At 64.4% G+C, this 20,863-nt stretch overlaps 2 protein-coding genes across 7 annotated transcripts in view; one reads left to right on the top strand and one right to left on the bottom strand.

The window, feature by feature from the left end:
* The first annotated feature begins 592 nt into the window (after positions 1-592).
* CIB1 (calcium and integrin binding 1) lies at positions 593-7,910 on the top strand. Of its 3 annotated transcripts, XM_078854695.1 has the most exons (7): positions 845-982; positions 2,448-2,482; positions 4,084-4,186; positions 4,634-4,787; positions 5,157-5,275; positions 5,388-5,476; positions 6,558-7,910. In XM_078854695.1, the coding sequence occupies exons 1-7, from the start codon at positions 932-934 to the stop codon at positions 6,577-6,579; spliced, it is 573 nt and encodes a 190-aa protein (XP_078710821.1). In that variant the 5' UTR covers positions 845-931; the 3' UTR covers positions 6,580-7,910. The 3 variants fall into 3 exon arrangements, 2 of the variants coding, with proteins under 2 accessions (XP_078710822.1, XP_078710821.1); XM_078854696.1 differs by lacking the exon at positions 2,448-2,482 and having other exon boundaries at positions 738-982; XR_013636458.1 differs by lacking the exons at positions 2,448-2,482; positions 6,558-7,910 and having other exon boundaries at positions 593-982; positions 4,634-4,810.
* Positions 7,911-10,412: 2,502 nt separating this feature from the next.
* SEMA4B (semaphorin 4B) overlaps positions 10,413-20,863 on the bottom strand; it is a 44,598-nt gene continuing 34,147 nt past the window's right edge. For 3 of the 4 annotated variants that reach the window (XM_073304591.2, XM_073304590.2, XM_073304588.2), the window contains 13 exons: positions 19,199-19,359; positions 18,563-18,625; positions 17,640-17,738; positions 16,991-17,087; positions 16,440-16,556; positions 15,892-16,049; positions 15,391-15,572; positions 14,521-14,671; positions 13,941-14,151; positions 13,731-13,846; positions 12,733-12,905; positions 12,368-12,462; positions 10,413-11,959 (listed from right to left, as the gene is read on the bottom strand). In XM_073304591.2, the coding sequence (XP_073160692.2) occupies positions 11,175-11,959; positions 12,368-12,462; positions 12,733-12,905; positions 13,731-13,846; positions 13,941-14,151; positions 14,521-14,671; positions 15,391-15,572; positions 15,892-16,049; positions 16,440-16,556; positions 16,991-17,087; positions 17,640-17,738; positions 18,563-18,625; positions 19,199-19,359 (2,408 nt within the window). In that variant the 3' untranslated portion in view covers positions 10,413-11,174. The remainder of the gene's footprint in view (positions 11,960-12,367; positions 12,463-12,732; positions 12,906-13,730; positions 13,847-13,940; positions 14,152-14,520; positions 14,672-15,390; positions 15,573-15,891; positions 16,050-16,439; positions 16,557-16,990; positions 17,088-17,639; positions 17,739-18,562; positions 18,626-19,198; positions 19,360-20,863) is intronic. The other variant, XM_073304589.2, reaches the window with a different exon arrangement.

The following is a 20,863-nucleotide window of genomic DNA, read 5'->3' as shown; positions in this document are numbered from 1 at the left end:
CAGAGGAAACATTAAGAACAGTCCCATTTTGTCACAGGGGGACACGCAGCTCCCAGCATGCTCTGCTCTGGGGGGGGACATGCAGCTCTCAGCATGCCACGCTCTGGGTGGGGGGGGGGACACACAGCTCCCAGCATGCTCTGTGCTGGGGGGGGACACACAGCTCCCAGCATGCCCTGCTCTGGGGGGGGGGACGACACACAGCTCCCAGCATGCCCCGCTCTGGGGGGGACACACAGCTCCCACCATGCCCCGCTCTGGGGGGGACACACAGCTCCCACCATGCCCCGCTCTGGGGGACAACAACACACAGCTCCCAGCATGCCCTGCTCTGGGGGGGGGACGACACACAGCTCCCAGCATGCCCTGCTCTGGGGGGGGACGACACACAGCTCCCGGCATGCCCTGCTCTGGGGGGGGACGACACACAGCTCCCGGCATGCCCCGCGCTGGGGGGGGACGACACACAGCTCCCGGCATGCCCTGCTCTGGGGGGGGGACGACACACAGCTCCCACCATGCCCCGCTCTGGGGGACACACAGCTCCCACCATGCCCCGCTCTGGGGGACAACAACACACAGCTCCCAGCATGCCCCGCTCTGGGGGACAACAACACACAGCTCCCAGCATGCCCCGCTCTGGGGGGGGGGGACGACACACAGCTCCCAGCATGCCCCGCTCTGGCGGGGGACACGACACACAGCTCCCGGCATGCCCCGCGCTGGGGGGGGAATGAAACACAGCTCCCTGCATGCCCCGCTCTGGGGGGGGGCGGACACAGCTCCCAGCATGCCCCGCGCCGGGAGGCGGCGGCCCGTGGGGGGCGTTGCCATGGGGCGGTGTCCTGGAGACGGAGACTTGCGGCGGGGCGGCCGGAAGCGGAGGGGCGAAGGGCCCGGCCGGAGTCGCGGAAGTTGGTCCGGGGCCGCCATGGGGGGCTCGGCCAGTCAGCTGCCGCGGGACCTGCTGGACGAGTACCAGGTACCCCCGGGCCGGGCCCTTCCCCCCCCAACCCGAGCGCGCCCCCCCCCCCGGCCGGGCCGGGCCCCTCCCCCCCAACCCGAGCGCGCCCCCCCCGGCCGGGCCCCTCCCCCCACCCCCTCCCCCGGCCGGGCCGGGCCCCTCCCCCCACCCCCTCCCCCGGCCGGGCCGGGCCCCTCCCCCCACCCCCCTCCCCCCGGCCGGGCCGGGCCCCTCCCCCCACCCCCTCCCCCGGCCGGGCCGGGCCCCTCCCCCCACCCCCTCCCCCGGCCGGGCCGGGCCCCTCCCCCCCCAACCCGGGCGCGCCCCCCCCCCCGGGCCGGGCCCCTCCCCCCCACCCCCTCCCTTGGCCGGGCCGGGCCCCTCCCCCCCAACCCGAGCGCGCCCCCCCCAACCCTCCGGGCCGGGCCCTTCCCCCCCCAACCCGAGCGCGCCTCCCCCCCCCGGGCCGGGCCCCTCCCCCCACCCCCTCCCTCGGCCAGGCCGGGCCCCTCACCCCCAACCCGAGCGCGCCCCCCCCAACCCTCTGGGCCGGGCCCCCACCCCCTCCCTCGGCCGGGCCGGGCCCTTCCCCCCCCCAACCCGAGCGCGCCCCCCCCCGGCCGGGCCGGGCCCTTCCCCCCCCCCCCAACCCGAGCGCGCCCCCCCCGGCCGGGCCGGGCCCTTCCCCCCCCCCCCAACCCGAGCGCGCCCCCCCCGGCCGGGCCGGGCCCTTCCCCCCCCCCCCAACCCGAGCGCGCCCCCCCCGGCCGGGCCGGGCCCTTCCCCCCCCCCCCCAACCCGAGCGCGCCCCCCCCGGCCGGGCCGGGCCCTTCCCCCCCCCCCCAACCCGAGCGCGCCCCCCCCGGCCGGGCCGGGCCCTTCCCCCCCCCCCAACCCGAGCGCGCCCCCCCCGGCCGGGCCGGGCCCTTCCCCCCACCCACCCGAGCGCGCCCCCCCAACCCTCGGGGCCGAGCGCGCCCCCCCCCCCCCGGCCGGGCCCTTCCCCCCACCCCCTCCCTCGGCCGGGCCAGGCCCCTCCCCCCCCAACCCGAGCGCGCGCCCCCCCCCACCGGCCGGGCCGGGCCCTTCCCCCCCTCGAGCGCCCCCACCCACCCGAGCGTGCCTCCCCCTCCATCCGGCCTGGCTCCCCCCAGCCTGGGCTCCCCCCTGCGCTTCCCCAGCAGCACCGCGGGCCCTGCTCGCTCTGCTGCCTCCTCCGCCCAGGGGCGCCTGGCCTGGCCCCTCCTTGCTGCTGAGCTCAGCAGCTCTGGGACCCCCCCAGTAGGGCTCTGGGACCCCCCCAGTAGGGCTCTGGGACCCCCCCAGTAGGGCTCTGGGACCCCCCCAGTAGGGCTCTGGGACCCCCCCAGTAGGGCTCTGGGCCGAGCTGCCTGCGACCCCCAGGCTGGTGCCGAGAGCCCCCCCTCAGCTGAGGTGCCCTGGCAGACGTGCAGGGTTAACTTTCCTCTTTTCTCTTTCCCAGGAGCTGACCTTTCTGACCAAGCAGGAGATCTTGCTGTAAGCACCCCTCGGGCTGACTTTCCTTCCCGGCCCCACAGACCGCTCAGAGGCTAGTGCTGAGCTGTGGGGCCAGGTCTATACACGAGGAGGCAGGCCAGATGCTGGCCCTTGGGGTAGCAGCCCCCAGCCCACGTGGGGAGGGGGAGAGTAATTGCAGGCAGAAGGTGCCAGAGCTCAGTGGGGAGGGGTCTGCGTGGAGCTGGACCCAGACGTGAGGTTGTTGCTCCTGGGCAGTGAGGGGCAGCAGCAGAGGCCTCCAAGAGCAGCCGGGCTCTCGGGCTGAGCACAGGCTAGATGGTCTCTGCTAGGTGACCTGTAGGGCCTGCCTGGCGGACAGTGGGAAGGTTAGACAAGAAACAGTTTCTGATTCAAACAATGCTGCCCTGCTGCTTCCCAGTATGGGGGCTGCTGCTCCTGGGGAGCCCTGGTGTTCATACGGCCCTAGAGTCAGAGTGGCCTGAACCTGCTTGTATGCTGATCCGCCCTGCTGCGCCCTGAGTGCAAGAGCCGGTGCAGGGGCACTTTATTCCTTTGCTCCAAGTTGCTGGGGTGTTGGCAGCTGTTGCATTGCACCCTGAAGTAGGTAGAGGTGGATATGGAAGCATGGCCTAGGGGTCAAGCATCCCAGCCCCTGGCGCTTGCAAAGCGGGAGGGGAGTGTGGTGCAGCAGTGGGCAGTGGCCAGGTAGCGCTTCCCTTCTGACCGGGAGCCTCTTCCTGCTCTTGCTCCCCGTCTCGGTATGTTTCCTGGCACAAGGGCACTTTGAACCTAGCCCTCTGTGCACTGGACTTTGCTTCAGGGTGTGGTGGCTTCTTGGTGTTTCTAGCCTGCTGCTCTCTGTGGCGTCTGGCTTTACTGGCTGCGCTGATGGGCCGCTTGAGGTGAAGCAGGAAAAATAAGATCTCCGGGCTGGGCCGTGTGTCAGCGTCTGCCCTACTGATACTATGATGCTGTAGCTGCGAATGTCCATGGGCTCTGCCCAGGGCCTTGTCTAATGCAGCTTTGCTGCGTGTGAAGCTGTTGGCATAAACTCAGCCTAGTCTGGTTGCCAGTGGCGCCCTGGCTGAGAGCGAGTCCTGCAATGTGGGCCAGGCCCAGACCGTTGGTCCTGCACGGGAGTCCTGTGTGGTGACATCTCTGCTGCGTCCCTTCCTGGCACCCACCCAGCCCTGTAACCTCTGCAGCTGCCTCAGACCTGAGAGTGGGAGAGCACGGCAGCCTGGCATAGGCTAGAGTCTGAGTGCCCCGCTGTGAAAGGACAGGAGTGGGGCAGGGGGTCACAGTGGGGTGTGTCTCGGAGCTGGCACAGGTGGAAGTGTGGATATTGCGGTGCCTGTAGAGGATAGAGAAGAGAGCTGGCCTGCCGGGGACTGATCAGCTAACACTGTTCCTCCTCCCTCACCCCTTGTTTGCGTCAGGGTGTTGTTTCTGGTGTAGCATGGGGAGCGTGCTCAGGGCTGGGGAATAGTCACCCGCTCCAGGCAGCTCTGGGGAAGAATTACCCCTCCACCCTGGCAGGGCTCCCAGCTGAGCTCAGCAGCCTCTGACCCAGACTGTTAGCAGCTCTGCCATGCTCTAATTGTTCTTGTCTCCCAAAGTGCCCACAAGAGATTCAGTGAGCTGTTGCCAAAGGAGGAGAGGGAGAGTATCCTGCTGAAAAGAGTCCCCAAGAGCAAGATCCTCACACTGCCTGAACTGAGGGTATGGTGCACACCCCCTGCTGCTTGGCCTCCCCCCGCTGCTTGGCCTCCCCCCACCCTGCCCTAGGAGGAACGAGGTCAGACCCTCTGATCTCTTGGTTCTGGGCCAAGACTTCGGTCCTGCCTGGGGGGCAGCTGCCATTTGTTTTGGGCGTGCTCTGCAATCAGGGAGGCGGTTCCAGTCACGGTGAGTTTGCTCCACTTCCCATTCCCTGCTGAGCTGCCAAGGCTGGGGGAAGAGGTGTCCTCAGCATGGTGCCAGCTTCTCAGGCCACCTGACGGCGGGGGGCTAACCAGGAGCAAATGGAGTTGCACAGGAAGTTCTAAGGGTCTCCACCCAGCCAGGGATTTTAAGACTGGAAGGGACCATTGTGATCATCTGCCTGCCCTGCCCCTACTGGGAAGCCCTGGTGCCTCACTCCAGTGTTGACTCCACATGTGTTGACAGGCAAACCCGTTCCAGGACCGGATCTGCCGGGTCTTCTCCACTGCAGAGGATGGGGATGGCAGCATGTCCTTCGAAGACTTCCTTGACCTGCTGAGCGTCTTCAGTGACTCAGCCACAGTGGAGATCAAATCCCACTATGCCTTCCGCATCTTCGGTAGAGATCAGCCAGGCCCCGGGGTGACTGCTCTGCTTCACCACCCCGGCTGTGCAGAGGGGGGCTTGGGGTGGCTGCCGCTCCCAGGGGTTGCTCTCATGGAGGGGGTCACTTCAGGAACCTGCTGTCCATGGATGACTTTGCCCAGCTGCAGTCTGAGGTGCTTGGAGCAGGTTGTGGTGTTAGCCAGTCCTACCCCAGCTCCAATGGGGAGGCTGCGAGGCCCCCAGGGCAAGCCTGAGGCCCAGCCAAGAACCCTTCTCTGGGAAACTCCTGCTTGGGAATCTCCTGTGTCGCTAGGCCATTGTCACGGAAACAGGATCTCATGGGCAAATGTCTCTGATGATAACCTGGACGTTTCCCCCAAAGATTTTGATGACGATGGGATCCTGGACAGGAAGGACCTGGAGAAGCTGGTGAACTGCCTGACAGGGGAAGGAGATGAGACTAGGCTGAGTGAGTCAGAGATGGATCAGCTCATCCAGAACGTGAGTGCAACAAGCCTGGCATCTGTGGGGCTTGGCCTGAGGGCTCGCTGGACCTGCTGTGTGGGGCTGCTCACGCAGGCTTTGAGGGCTGGTGTTTCCCTTTCCCTGACAGATCCTGGAGGAGTCCGATATTGACAAGGATGGGACCATTAACCTCTCTGAGTTCCAGCATGTCATTTCTCGTTCACCGGACTTTGCCAGGTACCCGTGTCTCTGCTGCCTGCTGCAGTGTCTGACTGGAGAAAATCCAGCACTTGCTAGGCAGAGAAAGCTAGCCAGTGGGTAGAAGGGGGGGTTGCTTAACTCTCTGTGCGGAGTGGGCACAGATCTCTCAGCTGGTAGCAGGGCTAAAAGCGCAGACATGGACTTTTTACAGCAGCTCCTCGCTAGAACAGTGAAGAAACCTTTGCCCATCTCTAGCCCCGTCCACTGAGGCCTCGCAATGCACGGGGGACGCTTCCTAAAGTACCAAAGTCCTGGTTCAATGGGGCTGTGGCTCCTGACCCCTTCCTAGCAAGCTGTATCGTGGCAGCGCCCAGATGAGCCACTCATTTGTCTGGTCTCCAGCCCCTTCTACCGGGTGCTGTATGTAAGTGGAGAGCCAGTACCTGCCCCGAAGAGCTTGCAGACAGAACGCAGCTGGTGGAGCGGGAGGAAGGGCTCTTATCTCCATGCTGCCGGTGGGGCAGGGAGTGGGTGGGGCAGGGAGTGACTCGCCAGAGTCACACAGGGAGGCTGTAGCAGAGCTGGGAGTAGAATCCATGGCTCCAGATCCCAGGCCAGTCTCATTACCACCGGCCTGTCCTTCCTGCTTCACAACCAGAATGAGCACCGCCCGGCCACGGCAGGGCCTTCTCTTTTCACGGGGGGACGGAGGCACGGGATTTGCTTGTCCACAGTCACACCATGGCAGCAGGAGAACCCAGCTCTCCCATCTTCTAGTCCTGAGCCTCACGCACCAGACTGCCCTCCTGCCCCCCTTCCAGGGCTCATGCACCCCCTTCCTTGGCCACTTGACTCCTCTAGCTTGTTTCTTTGCTAGCTTGATGGGGGCTGTCTGACCATGCTCAGGATATCCAGGGTGCACCCCCCTCAAGCCATTGGCAGGAGATGTCCAGAATCCTCTTTTAAATACCAGCTGCATTCTGCTTGGGTCTGCCATGTCCCCTTTGAGCTCAATGGTGCATACAGCCCTTCCCCTGCCACCGGGAGACGGTGCCCTCAGCGAGTAGCTCCCCTGTGGCTTAGCATGTGAGAATGGGCTGGTCACTGTCTCTTTCAGTTCCTTCAAGATCGTGCTGTGATGGCGCCATGTCCCTTCCAACGGAGGTGTCCTGTGGCTGGCTGTGCCCATGGTCTGTCCCTTCCTAGCCTGCTGCGTGGCTCTGCACCATCTCTGTACAGTGTCTGGATCCTTCCCCCTCTGGCAAACAGATGCAATAATATTGGTGACTCCAGTACTGTGCTAGGAGTCCGGTGTCTTGGAGCACTCCTTCCATAGTGCCTTATGCAGGGCTCCACGGGACAAGGCCTCTCTTGCCCAGTGTGCTGTGCCTTCTGTGCTCTTCTTGGCCTGCAGGGGTAGGGTCACAGGGTCCTTAATGCAGCTGCCTTGTGCTTCAAACAAACTCCTGGCCCATGGAGGCTACAGGTCCCAGCCTGTCAAGCCATACCTGGATCAGAGCAGAGGCTGCTGGGATCAACATGGCACAAAGCATGCTGGGATTTTTGGTCTCCATGGGCTATATTTTCATGGGCTTACTCCTATGCAAACCAGGTGCAGTCCTCTGGGCCTACCCTGGACATCCTGAGCTGGAGAGGGGAACTCCTGCTAGGGGCCTGTGATAATCCAGGGCTCACCCTCCTGAGCCTCTCTTTGTGCCTTCCACTAGCAAACTGGCAGCTAGGACTCCAGCAAGGAGTCCTTTTGGATGCAGCGGGCCTGGCTGGCTCCCTGAGGCTGCCTCACATGGGCCAGGGGTCTGGCAAAGGAATGTAGCACAAGGGGCTTGTTTTACTATGCAATAATGTAACTGGCACCTTAAAACGCTGCAGTGCCGCAGCTTTGCCCACTTCCCAGCTCCCTCCTGCGGGACCATGCACAGCTTTCTGCTCAGCCAGAGTCGGGGGGGGGGGCGCCTGGCAGGGCCTGGCACGGGCCACAGCAGTCACAGGGCTGACAGGACCACAGCTGAGAACTGACTTGTAAAGCTTCCACCTGTGCCACTCCCAGTCTGCCCTGCCCTGGGAGTCAGTGTGTCTGCTAGTGCCTACCTCCCTTCCTGAAGCAGCAGCTGATTCCTGTTGTCAGGCACCCTGGCCCTGGGTCCTTGCCCGGCTACTCAGGTGACGCAGGCCTGGGGAAGGCCATGGCTGTCAGGCAGGACGCTCCACTCTGTGGTCCCACCCTCTGGCTGCTACCTGATGCGGTGTTAGTGCCTAGCGGGGGAGCAGACTCAGGGTGTCTGTCTGTCTCTCTACCCTGTCTTACACGTGGTAAAGCAGCTGGCTGCCCCGTGCCGCTCTGCTGGGCGCTCCCCCACCATGGGGAGAGAGCCTGCAGTACTCTGCACTGGGCAGGGAGCTGCTCAGCCACGTAGGGAGAATGAATAAAGAGCTGGAGTCCTTACCCTTGGGCCTGTCTCCTGTGTGTGTGTGTGTGGGGGGGGAGACGGGTGGGGTCGGTTTCCCCACCCCCAGGACGAGGAGCCCCTGAGCCATGCTCTGGGCAGCCTGCAGCAAGCTGCCATCACCTGGACTACTGGAGGCTGCAGGCTGCCTCCTGGGCTGGATGTGGCCGGCCAGATGGGACAGAGGCTAGTCTCTCCTGCCCCATCACTGGCACTCCTTGCTCCTTAGGGTTAATGGGCCCTGAGTCCTCTCCCTCCCCCTCCATTCACTGTTCCTATTACAGGATTCAGAGGAGCAGCTGTTAGTCTGTATCTGCAAAAAGAAAAGGAGTCCTTATGGCACCTTAGAGACTTTAACAAATTTATTTGAGCATAAGCTTTCATGAGCTACAGCTCACTTCATCGGATGCTGTAGCTCACGAAAGCTTGTGCTCAAATAAATGTTAGTCTCTAAGGTGCCACAAGTCCTCTTGTTCCTATTACGTCTCCCTCTCACTCTAGTGAAGAGGAGTGCAGCATGGGCATATCCTAGGGGCTGCAGGGCCCATCCCTTGATGAGACTGGGGGCCTGCCTATTCCTAGCAGAGCGATGGACTCCTGCCCCCAATGCTCTGGGTGGGGGAAGCTGTGCACGGCTTGGGGGTTTCCTGGCAGCGCTAAAGGAGTTTGTTTCCAGTCTGAGTCCAGGGACTGAGCTGCCTGGAGCAGCGAGAGCCTCGTGCCTGTCATGGGGTGGGGGGAATTATGCAGTGGACACCTCACCTGTCAGTACTGCCAAACTCCAGGGAGGCCTCTCCCAGAGCCAGCAGCCAGCCGCTCTCACACTTGGGTCTGCAGAAAGGTGAGTATTAGAGATGGGCTTTCCCCTAGGGCCTAATGGCACCATAACCTGCCTCACTAACCCCAGGGGCACGGTATTGCACACGGTCTGGCCTGTGGCTAGACTTCTGCCCTGTGTGTGGCCTGTGCAAACATGCCCCAGGGATGGGACACATAACTAACAGACTGGTCCACTTAAAACTGTCCAGTAACACTGCAGCAAGAACCATGCACTCCCAGGGCTGAGAGGGGTTTTTAGAAGGGTCAATGACCGTGTGGTAGCACCTGGCAGTTGGTCTCGCACCTGGCTGAGGCCACTAGATCTACTGAACTGTAAGGGCTCAACAAGAGGGAGCAAAGGTGGAAATTCAAGTCTCTCCCTCTCTTCCCTGCATAGTGGTGCAGCCGAGCAGCTGGAGAGCTTGCTACGGGTGGGGGTCAAAGGCCCAAATGCTGCTTCCCCACATAGAAAAGCACCCTGCCACGAAGCTGAGCTCTGGGGCCTGGCATTAGGGGGCAGCGCCCAGGCCAACCAAATGGGGGCATTTGGCTGAAAGAAGGTTTGAAACAGAATGTACAGGCTTTTTGTTACCACGGCCTTATAGGTCAGCCAAGGCTGGCTGGCCTCCTGGGGCCAGGGGCCCGTACGTGAGCCCTACTGTCTCACAAGACCTCATTTAAAATCAGCTCCTGCCCTGATCACCGAGAGCCGCACGCCTGGGCACAGCCCCCCACATGCTGGCTTGGCACAGGAGCACTTGCAGCTTGGGAGGAGCAGGTTCTCAGCTCCGCCTGGGAGCCCCTGAGCACAGACAACTCCCTGGGAGGGAGGCGGTTCTCTCTGTGGACTAGCTGCTGGGGAGAAGAGACCACCTCTGCCAGTGTGTTTCCCAGCTGTTTGCTGAGAGCCGAGCACTGGTTAGACTCAGGAACACCACCTGCGGTTCCAGGTTCAGGACAAGAGTGGTCGAGCGGCTACACACCCTTCTGCCCCATCCCCCTCCACACCCTGGTGGTTCCTGTCGCTCCCAGCCTGCCCCAGTCCTCACCCCTGTGGGTCAAGCCCTTCTGCTCGCTGCCAGGAGCACAGCAGACTATCTCTCTGCTCTCCGGTCTGAAGGCCAGCACCCGAGAGGAGCACTGGCAGAGAAAGTCCCTCCACCCTGGGCTGGGGCCCGCTCAGTCGCGCTGTGGGGCTGGCCTGCAGTAGGAGCCGTGGGGGGCCAGAGTACACTCCCTGCACACCAATTTTCAGAGAATGGAGCTGCCAAGCTCTCATCAGGCTACTGAACAGGGCCCTGCTAAGAATGTTCCAGCCTTACACCCTGGCCAAGTTTTCGTGGGAACAGTAAAAGGCAGCTGGCAGCAGCAGGGGGACCCCCTCCCGCAATTCCCCTCCACTTCACAGCCTGCAAGCTTCAGTGCTGCTCAATGAAGTGGTTACAAGAAATGTTACCATGGATTGGCCCTGGTCTCTCAAAGGGCTGAATCTTCCCCAAAGTGTTCAGGCCGAGGCAGCCCTCCAGCATGGGGCATTTCAGCCTGAGCGGTTATAACCTGGCAGTGTTACAATTCACTGAGCAGGGGTTTCTGCTGGGAAGCGCTGAGCAACTCTGGCTGCAGGTGTCTCTCGCAGGCCCATCTCTGCTCGCAGCCCCGTCACGCCCCAGGGACAGCGCACTCACCGAGACCACACGGGGACTTTATATAAAAAAGACAGACAACAACAACTCATTTCTGTGCAAGAACCTCCGCGAACGCCGTGAGCCGGTATGGTGACAGCACTCCTACAACGGTGCCAGGGAGCTGTGGCTTGGACGCTCAGTTCACATTGTCACATTGTAAAAACAAGCCAAAGCCCGAACGCACAGAACATGCCCCAGACCCAGCTCCCGGCAGGCGCCAGGTGAATGTCTGCACAGGGCTCAGGACGTCACAGCAGGATGGGGAACGAGGGGGATGAGACACAGACGAACTCTCCTGCCTGGCCACAGAACGGGCTCCACACGCAGGCAGCAGCAGGTCCCTGTCGCTTGCTCACACGTGTCAGCGTTAGACATGCCCCACGTGGCCAGGTCCGCCCCACTGAGGCGCGCAGGTCCCCACTGCACCTCTCCCAGCACCAGAGCTCCTGGGCCTTCCTGGAACGCCCTGCTCCTGCACCAGGCAACGGCCCCTGGCTGCCAGAGCTGTCCCACGGGTGGCAGGGCTGGGGCAAGGGCTGCCAGGGAGCGTGCGTGCCTCCCAGATACACGGAGGGGCTCTGCCGCCCCGAGAAGCCCGCTGGAGAACGTGCTACATTGTGCTGGGCAGTTTGCAGGTCACTGTTACAGCCGGGGTCGGTGGCTGCAGGGTGAGGTGGGGCAACCCTGATGGCACAGGTCTCTGGGAAGGCTCAGCGCAGCCTGGGCTGGTGCGGCTCACGGGCTCAGCTCATGCCCCCAGCCTGGTCACACCACAGAGTCCCGAATTTCAGAGCCCAGCCGCACCCGGGGTCTCTGGCAGGCTGGAGAGACCTCCACAAAGCTCTCGCGGACGCTGAGAGGCCTCTTCTCGGAGTGGGAGAAGGCTGAGCTGGCGCCCGGGGGCACGTGCGGGGGGGTGCTGATGTAGCTGTCGGTCAGGGCCTGGTAGCCCTTGTGGTCGGGTGCCGTGCTGGGCAGGCTGCTGCCGTTGAGGGGCAGGCTCTCGACGGGCAGCCCCACCTTCCGGTGGCCCCCGCTGGGGCACTCGCCCGGCTTGAGGAAGGCCTTCATGCTGTCCCGGTGCCGGCAGAGCACCAAGAGAGCCAGCAGCAGCAGCGTGGCCCCGAACAGCGCGCACATGACCAGGAACTCGGGCCAGTAGCTCCTGCCGTCCTGCCGGGAGGAGACGCCGCCCACGGCAGAGGTGCTGCGGGAGGTGCTGATGGTCTCCATGGCGTCCTGGCCAGGCAGGCGCCTGCCCGCAGCATCCGGGGGCCCATGCAGCGCCGGAGACAGCTCCTCCACACCCACGCAGTAGCTCGCCATCAGCTTCTGGAAGCCCTCCTCCAGCGACCAGCACTCGTAGGTGCCCAGCCGCTCCAGGCTGCCCACCAGGATGAGGGCTCCATCCGGCAGCACCAGGTAGGAGGAGTTGATCTGGGTCCCATTGTGCACCCACAGCCGCGAGGCCAAGTTGGACAGAAGCCGGCACGGCAGGGGCCTGACCGCGTTGGGCAGGAGCCGGATCTGCTGACACTGCGGTCCCTCTGCTGCGGAGTACGCCACACAGGCGGGTCAGGAACCGCTCCAGCCAGCCGCCCTCCCACTGCCCACGCCAGGCCCGGGCCACCCCTGGGCTGTGGCAATGGCCGAATCTCACATGTGATGGGGGGGGCTCTCCTGGCTCCCCGGGGAATGGGGGTGGCCATTGGGGACCCAGCTCTGGGTTGCGGCAGGGTCCACGTGCACGCGAGGGGTGTGTTCTCACTCTGGGAGCGGGGCAGCAGCCATGTGCTCCGAGAGCACCCCCAGCTGGCCTGGCCAGGCCTGGCACTGACGTCACCCACCCTTCGCAGGGAAATGGCAGCTAGAATGGACAAATGGGGTCCCAGAGCCCCCCGCCCCACAGCAGGCTTGCATACCCCACCCCAGCGGGTCCTGCCCCAAGGCCTCCTTACCTGGGGATCGGAGAAGGGGGGGGATGGGCAGGGACACGTTGGCTGCTTGGCAGAGCCTCTCTGTGTCAGCGTCTTCAATATCCTGGGCCCAGGGTCTGCAGGGAGAGACTCGCAGTCAGCACGGCCTGTGCAGGGAGGGGGCGAGGAGCAGGGCAGAGGAGGCAGGGCCAAGCTGCGGGGGAGGGCAGAGCTGAGAGGGGCGAAGGTGCGGGCGGCTGGGCTGAGAGTGGCTGGGCTGACGGGTGACCGAGCGGGGCTAGGGGCTGGGGCGGGGCAGCCGAGCGGGGCTAGCGGCTGGGGCGGGGCAGCCGAGCGGGGCTAGCGGCTGGGGCGGGGCTGGCCGAGCCCAGGAGTCCGGCACTTACCGGGGGTGCAGCGACAGCTGCAGGTGGTACTGGGCGACGCTGTGGCACGCGTCCCCGCTCCAGGCGCAGTAGGGGTCCCGGGACAGGACGCATTCCCCACAGCTCCTGTACAGGCTGCAGTTGGAGACGGGCACCTGGGCCACGGCGGAGTAAGAGGCAGCATAAAGCAGGCCCTGTGCAGGAGAGAGCAGAGTGAGCCAGCTCCATGCCGAGGGCGTGTGCCTGAGCGTGCGTGTGTCACCGAGGAGGCGTCACCGGATGGGATCTATGTGGCAGGTGTCATTCACAAAACCCACGTTTACCCGTCGTCTGTGTCTGAGATCCCCGCCCCGTCGGCAGGCAGGAAAAGGCTAAGTGGGCTCTGCTGACTGGCGTTTCCCCTGCAGGGTATGGGGCGGAGCAACGCTCTGGGGAGAGAGGCTCTAGGGTACATGCTGAGCAGGCCAGAGGAGTCCTGGAGCAGCCCAGCGGGGCCAGAAGGGCTGAGCCGAGCCACGCTCTGGTTGTGAGTTTCTGTTGCTAAAGCCAAAGCGGGAGGACAGAGTTTGCCTGAGTTCCTGATGCTGGGCAGTACCTGCAGAGCAGACCCTGTCACCTGGCTCCCCCCAGGGGACGGGGGCATTGGTTTTCCCTGACGAGCCTGTTTCAGTGCAGGAAACCCTACCAAGGGAGGGAGGAAGCCAGAGCTAGCCATGGTGGGAGCCATTCGGCAATGAGGAGAAGTGAGCTCAGGCTTGGCCCTGGCTCCTCAGTTTGCCCCAAAGGCTGACCGAGAGCACTTGGCCCCTCTGGGTGTGCCCAGCCTAAGGGCAGCAGGAACAGGGAGGATGGCTGGGCACAGCGCCATGCAGAAGGCAGCTCCAAGGCTGTGTATGGGAGCGGCTCCTGCTCCCCCATCCCGCTCGCCCTGAGGCACATGCCTCCAGCCCCCTGCCGTTGCCTGCTGAGGGAGGGCAGGGTGAGGATGCAGGAGTTTCCCATCATGCTCGCTGCCTTGCCTGGCTCTGGTCCAGCAGCAGCTTGTGGACGGGGTGGCCGGCGTGGAAAAGGCGGATCTCCTCGATGATGTGCACTTTCTGGTTCACGCTCACGGCCTTGTGCAGTCGCCCGTCGTCTGCAACGCACAAAGCGGGGGGCACTGAGTCGAGCCAGCCAGGCTGGGAACACCCTGCCTGGCTGGCCCCCACCAGCTCCCCAGGGAGACCCACCTGTGCCCAGGAAGAGGACGTCGTAGGTGTGGTGCAGGCCCCGCACGCGCTGCACGCAGATCTGCTGGTAGTGCACACGGCCCTGCAGCAGGAGCGGCTGGCTCCGGATGGCGCCGTCCATCAGGAAATGGTCCTTGATGAAATTCAGTACGCGGTCCGGCATCTGGAGAGACGAGTTGATTTTCATGTGCCGCGTGTGGCTGGTGATGCACTGGCGGGGCGGAGAGGAAGAGAGCTAGACACACGGACAGCACAGCCCTGCAGCACCGGGACAGACCCACGGCCTGCAGTCCCAGGGCACAGCCAGCTGGCTGGCGGCATTCGTGAGGGCCGGCGCACACACAGGGGCTGAGTGCTGGTGCCTTTCACACCAGCCTCTCCTGGCCCCCCGGAGCTGCAGCAGCCCCTGCTAACAACCTGGGAAGGAGCTCAAGGAAGATGCCCAGGGGCTGGGAGGCGCTGGAAGGCGGCAGTATGGATTGGCTCAGGCTGTGCTGGTGTGACCAGGCTGGAGAGTCCAGTGCCCCGAGGAGCAGGCAGGTTTGGGGCAAGTCCTGCCTGCTGGGAGAGGGGGACATACCGCTCCGGGCCGGGGCTCTGGCGGATGGCTGGTGTCCGTGTACCATTGCTGCGTCTCACGGTTCACCTCCTTGTAGAGTCCACCGAAGGCCTTCTGCACATCGCGCATGGCAAAGGCACATACGGCCGAGCTGCCTGGGCCCCCTTTGTTCCTGGCACCAGAGGGGAAATCAGCAGCTAAAAAGGGTCCTGGAACCACCCATAGACACCCGGCCCCTGCATAGCCCCAGCAGACAGCTCAGCCCCTGCCGGGTGGGCTGGGCACAGTCCACCTGACACACAGCTCCCCACAGCACCTGGACCAGGCAAACAGCTGGGACACGCAACGGGAGGGGAAGAGCTGTCAGCAGCTGCAGCCAGCGCCCCCTAGCGGGAAAAGGCCCCGTGCCCCATTTCCCACCCCTCTGAGCCAGCCAGTCCCCCACCCTGGGCCCATATCAGAGACAGCACCCCCAGCGGGGAAAGGCCCCGTGCCCCATTCCCTGCCCCCCTGAGCCAGCCAGTCCCTGCCCTGGGGCCAGATCAGAGACAGCACCCCCAGCGGGGAAAGGCCTCATGTTCCACTCCCCACCCCCCTGAGCCAGCCAGTCCCTGCCCTGGGGCCAGATCAGAGACAGCGCCCCCAGCGGGGAAAGGCCCCGTGCCCCGTGCCCCATTCCCTGCCCCTCTGAGCCAGCCAGTCCCCAACCCTGGGGCCAGATCAGGGACAGCGCCCCCTAGTGGGGAAAGGCCCCATGTCCCATTCCCCGCTCCCCTCTGCTAACCCAGAATAACCCCTTTGCTGGGAGTGCCCCAGGGAGATGCCCTGGTCTGGGTCCGAGCGGCTCTAGCTGGAGCCAGCTGCAGGACCCTGTGCCTCGCCCGCGCTCACCACTGGGAGGTGAAGACGCCATAGAAGACCGTGTCCCTCCAGCGCTGCTCATCCGGCGTGAGCACGAACATGTCCTGCAGCACGTTGAAGGGGAACCCGTCGTCGGGCCGCGAGCACAGGAGCTGGGCCTTGAGGAACGTGGTCCACCTCCGCTGCAGCACCCGCTCCCCACCCAGGTCCCCCTGCCAAGGAGAGAGTGGGCGTCACCCTGCGCTGCCCGGCCCCCCAGTGCTGCAGGGAGGGGCGGTTGCATCGGAAGAGCGGAGCCTGGAGAAGCAGGCAAGCTGTGTGGGCGGCAGGCGGTGCTGCAGGCCCAGTCACACGCACGCTGGGTGGGGCCAGCAGTGACACGCACAGCCTCCCCTTGCACAGGTGTGACTACACGCATCAGTTTGCACGTGACAAACCCCCACCATGCACCCTCCCTGGCATGCGCGCCACGGCCGCCCTTCCCAGCAGGTACGCGCGACCCCCGCCCCCCGAGGACACTATGCGGCTCACCTTGCACACGCGGGCAATCCGCGACACGATGGTGTTCTCGAAGAAGTCAAACTCCTTGCCAGTCTCGCTGAAGAAGAAGTACACCTTGTCATCGTCCCCCTCAGAGTTGCCAGGCGGCAGGCTCTCCCGCAGGTAGGCTGAGCCTACGAAGGCTGGGTCTGCATCCCAAATACAGAGCCCTCAGTGCCAGCCCCCCGGGATCCCAAAGCATCCCGGAGTCTGGGCAATTGGTTGCTGCGGCTGAGACGCAGCCTCCTCTGGGGAGGAGCGTGGCAGCGACGGCAAGGAATGAAACCGAGCTTGCCTTGGGGGGCTCCCAGGCAAGCAGTGACCCAGGCCAGCCCTGCTTCACCTAGGAGAGGGGACAGGAGGGCAGCCCAAGGTGAGAGGCAAAGTCTGACCGGGACCAGCAGCCTAAGCCCACCCCGCCCCTGCCAGGCCTGGCTGACACCTCCTCGTGCTCCTGGAGCTTGTCTGGGCTGCCTGTTGCTCGCCCCTGACCGGGTGGGCCTGGGATCAGGCCCCGCCCTGCCCCAGCAGCCCCGCACCGTGCAGCCAGTGGAGGGAGTTCTCGGTCTTGAGGGAGATGCGGCTCTCCTGGCTCCGGTAGATGGTCGGCTCCTTGCCCTGGAAGTCGCTGACGGTCCCAGCGTAGAGCTCACCATCTGCCGGGGAAAGACAGACCCACGGGCATAAGGAGGGACCAGTTCCTCCCTCCCCACTGCTGGCACTGGGTCCAGAGCAGATCCAGCTGCCATCTCCCCTCATTCGGGGCAGCTGCGCCAGGTGGGTGCTCCTGTGTGGGCCGGCTTTGTGCCAGGTCTATCCCACAGCTGCCGTCCAGCCAAAGGTGCGTATCGATCTGGCCAGGAGGGGACAGAGAGCAGCATCAGCCAGGAGCCTAGGCACCTCCTATGGCCCGGCCTGGCAGCTGTGGGAGTGGGCACCATGCGTCCCTCCGCCAGGGGGCCAGCATCACCCCACTGGCTCCATCTCCATCTTAGCTGGCTGTTCCTCACCCACGGGCTGGACCACGGGGTGCACAGCCGTTCCCCCCACCCCTATCCCCACCCCAGGGGAGGTACCAGCCCCTCCTTACCGACCATGATGGCCGTGGATTTGTATTCAGGGTCGAAGGGGCAGCGGCCTTTCCCATCCTCCAGCAGCTCCCTCGCCTGGCTGAAGTTCTGCACATTCTGCAGAGGAGACGATGCTCTGAGCGGGAAGAGTCAGGCAGGGGCGTGGGGAGGGCAGGAGCCAGGGGAAGGGAGGTGGGGTGTCTCCTGCCCTTTCCTTATGCCCCCAGGGTATGTCACTGGCCAAGTTACTGAGTCCGTCCAAGTCCCTCCGGCTGCCCCATCACACCCCAGGGCCCTCACCACAGTCCTGCCAGGCTCAGAGCTGGGCCTGGAGTCCCGCCAAGGAGAACTGGGTGCAGGAGGGATGCTGGGGAGGGATCGGCTCTGGGGCCCACATGCTGACCCCTAACTCTGCTCCTGGCCTGAGGCTGGCTCAGCTCTTCTCTCGGGCAGCAGAGCGTCGCCCGGCACAGGGCGGGAGGGGGAATAGGGAGCGCTGTCCCTGGAGAGACAGGGACTTGTGCTGCCTCACAGCCCAGTCACGGGTGCAGGGAGAGCCCCGCAAGCCAGTGCTCCCTGGGGCGGAGTAGGGCAGCGGAGCTGGGGCGGGGCCGGGCAGAGCTTGCACGGAGAGGCCCCGCGGGGCAGGGCGCCCTCCGCAGCACTCACGAGGTAGGTGCACACGGGGCTGAAGGCGCCGGTCCCGCAGGCGTATAGGTGGGTGCTGTTCAGCTGCAGCAGGATCTTGATGTAGTTGTGACAGTCCCTCTGCATGGAAGGCGAGAGGCACCTGCTCAGTCTGCCCTGCCCCGGGGCTCGCTCCTCCCCAGACACAGCCCCCGCAGGCCCCGCCAGCCCACAGGAGTCAGCCTCCGCAGCCCTGCTGCACCCGGCTTCCAGGCCCCGCAGGGAAAAGCAGCCCCGGCTCCCCGGGAGCCCAGCGGGATCTAGGGACGTGGACGGAGCGGCTAGGGCCGGATGAGCACCGGCCCCCATGGGACAGGCCAGGAGCCCGGGCCTCAGTTTCACCTCTTCCCCAAGAGACAGCACCGCCAGCAGCACAGCGCCCCCTAGTGCCACCCTGGGGCAACGGGGCCAGCACTGGCTGTCAGGGGAGAGCGCCCCCTACTGCCCCCACCTGCACCACAGAGTCCCTAGCACCACCCTTGGGCAATGGGCAAACACTGCCTGGAGAGCGCCCCCTGCTGTCCCCACCCCCACCCCACAGCACAGCACCCCCTAGCGCTGCCCTGGGACCAACACTGACAGACAGCCCCCGCTGAGCTTCTGCCCCACAGCACTGGACCTGTGGATCCATAACAGGACCTCTGCCCCACAGCACCCCTAGGGGCCAGCATCCAGACAGCGCTATGACAAGGGCTGGCTGCAGGCCCCATTCTGGCTTTCATTGCCCCACTGAGCACGTTCAGTTCAAGGCCTCTCCCCAGCAATGGGCCCGTCTCCCCGGTCCTGGGGCTGCTGTCCCATCCCCATGGTCTCTTGGCACAGGCAGGCTGGCAGTGCGCTGTTCCCCAGAGGGCTCAGGCCGGGGAGCTGGGGGGCAGTGCACTGATGGCCTGGGCAGCACTCACCTGGGGGTCCTTGCCCTTGAATGCACACTGCTTCTTCCTCTCCTTGTCCGCGCTCCAGGGCAGCTGTGGGCGAGGGGGATGGTTATCAGGAGAGCCCTCCCTGGTAGTGCCCCCCGCTAGCAGCCGGCATGGCCCTTCCCCTGGCCACAGGCCCACAGCTGCCGCGGGGCATCCCACTGCCGGCCACGCTGGAAAACGCTGACTGGCCATGGGAGCAGCTGCCACCCCTGAGGCTCTGAGCCCAGAAGCGACAAGGAAACACCCCGCTCCGCCCAGGCCCGGTGAGCCAGCAGGGCGTGGGGTGCGTGAAAGCCAGCACCCTGCTCCTCCGAGAGGGCCTGGCTTTGTGCTGAATTTATCAGCCCCAGCTTGCTGTCCTGCCGGCTCCCAGAACAGGCAGCCACTTGCAGGGATCGGGAGAGAAGCTGGGAGCGCCAGGGAAGGAATCTCACGGGGGCCTGCGCCAGGCCCATCCCCAGTGCTTGCCCCTGCCTGCCCTTACGTGGGCCAGCCAGTGGGCTCCTTCCGCCCCAGGGACTGGTCTAGCTGCCCTCGCTGCTGTCCAGTCACCCCTGCAACAGCGGGCCCCTCTCCCGGCTGCTGCCTTGCGCGTGTGGGCCAGGCCAGGCGACTTACGAGCTGGTGCTGCGGGCCAGGCTGGAAGTGGCTGGTGTTGAGGGCAAAGAGGAACTCGCGCGCCCCCACATACAAGGTTGCCCCGTCCGGGCTCAGCAGCAGTGTTGTGTAGTTGGTGACTCCGTCCTTCTCAAACCACCAAACGGGTCTCTCGGAGGAGCCTGGGGAAAGCCAGCAACACGCCCATCAGTGCCTCCAGGGCTCCATGCTTAGAGCCTGGGGCAGAGAGCCAGACCCACCCCTGGGCATCCCAGCACCCCCAAGGCACAGCCTGATCCCCAGCTGTGGCACTGGGCAGCCCCCAGCTCTCCAGAATCCGCACGCGGGCACTGCCCGCTGCTCTCCCAGCAGGGGTGGCTCCTCCTTCCTGGTACAAATGGCAGGGGTACGTTAGTGCTCACGAAATGTGGACTTACCCTACAAACTCTGCTGCTGCCCATCATTCCCAACCTGCAGCCCCTGCTAGCCCAGCCCTGGGTTCCCCCCAGTTCTTGGAGCCCCTGAGAGCTCACAAGGACCCTGTGGCAATTTCGTGACAAGAAGCTGGCTAGGGCCTTTGACAGAATGGGACTTTTCTGTAATATTCTGTATGAACATTGTGTGTGCCTCAGTTTCCTCTATATGCTGCATCAACTAGCTAGCCGGAACAGGTTGTTCATTCTCTGCAGAGAGCCAGGTGTGACTGATCTAGCTGTCTGCGGTAACGGCCACTCCAATTGCCCGCACATTTGGTACCTAGCACCTAATGATCATGGATGGCCCACGCACACACACCTCTCCCTGCTCCGTAAGAAGCCAGTCAGGTTCACCTGGGAACAAGAACAAGGACCGAGAGGGGCCAGGCAGGGGCCTGCTGGAAGCTGGAGTCTCCTGAACTGGGACTCAGGGCAGCCCAAGAGGGACCAGGCTGTAACTCTGTTCTCTGTGCTACCCCAGGCCTGTCTGTGCTGTGTGCAGCTAAACCCGGCTGCTTCTCCACCGCCTGCTGAGAGCTGCTGCAGATGCGGACGCAGGGGGGCTGGCTCACTGAGGGGGTCTCCCAGGCCTGTTCCAGAGCACTGGACCTGTGGATCGGTAACAGGACCTCTGGGTGGAAGAAGACCCCTTTGCCTTGGTTTCCCGTTTGACTGGATTTTTTCCCCTCCCGGGCTGTCCCCGGGCGATGCTCTGGAACTGCTCTCTGCGAAGCCAGGCAGGACTCCGGGGAAGTCTCCTCTCTGGCAGCAGCCTGTCTGCAGGACACACAGTTCACACGGCTTCCCCCTTCCTGGGTCTGACCTCGGAGCATTCAGCCTCCTCTGCCCCTCTGTGCGCTTCCCCCAGCGAATCCGCCCAGGCGGGGTCCTGGGGAAGCCAGAGGGTCCTGCCCCCCAACTCCGCAGGCAGACGTGACTCTCAGCCAGCCAGTAACACAGAAGGTTTATTAGATGACAGGAACATGGTCTAACACAGAGCTTGTAGGTGCAGAGAACAGGATCCCTCAGCCGGGTCCATTTTGGGGGGCAGTGAGCAAGACAACCCCGTCTGCCCTTCACTCCATGTCCCCAGCCAGCCCCAAACTGAAACTCTCTCCAGCCCCTCCTCCTCTGGGCTCTGTCCCTATCCCGGGCCAGGAGGTCACCTGATTCCTTTGTTCTCTAACCCTTTAGCTCTCACCTTGCAGAG

Source organism: Lepidochelys kempii, chromosome 10, assembly GCF_965140285.1.
Source record: "Lepidochelys kempii isolate rLepKem1 chromosome 10, rLepKem1.hap1, whole genome shotgun sequence".
NCBI classification, from domain to species: Eukaryota; Metazoa; Chordata; order Testudines; family Cheloniidae; genus Lepidochelys; species Lepidochelys kempii.
This window is presented reverse-complemented; position numbering and strand designations above follow the sequence as displayed.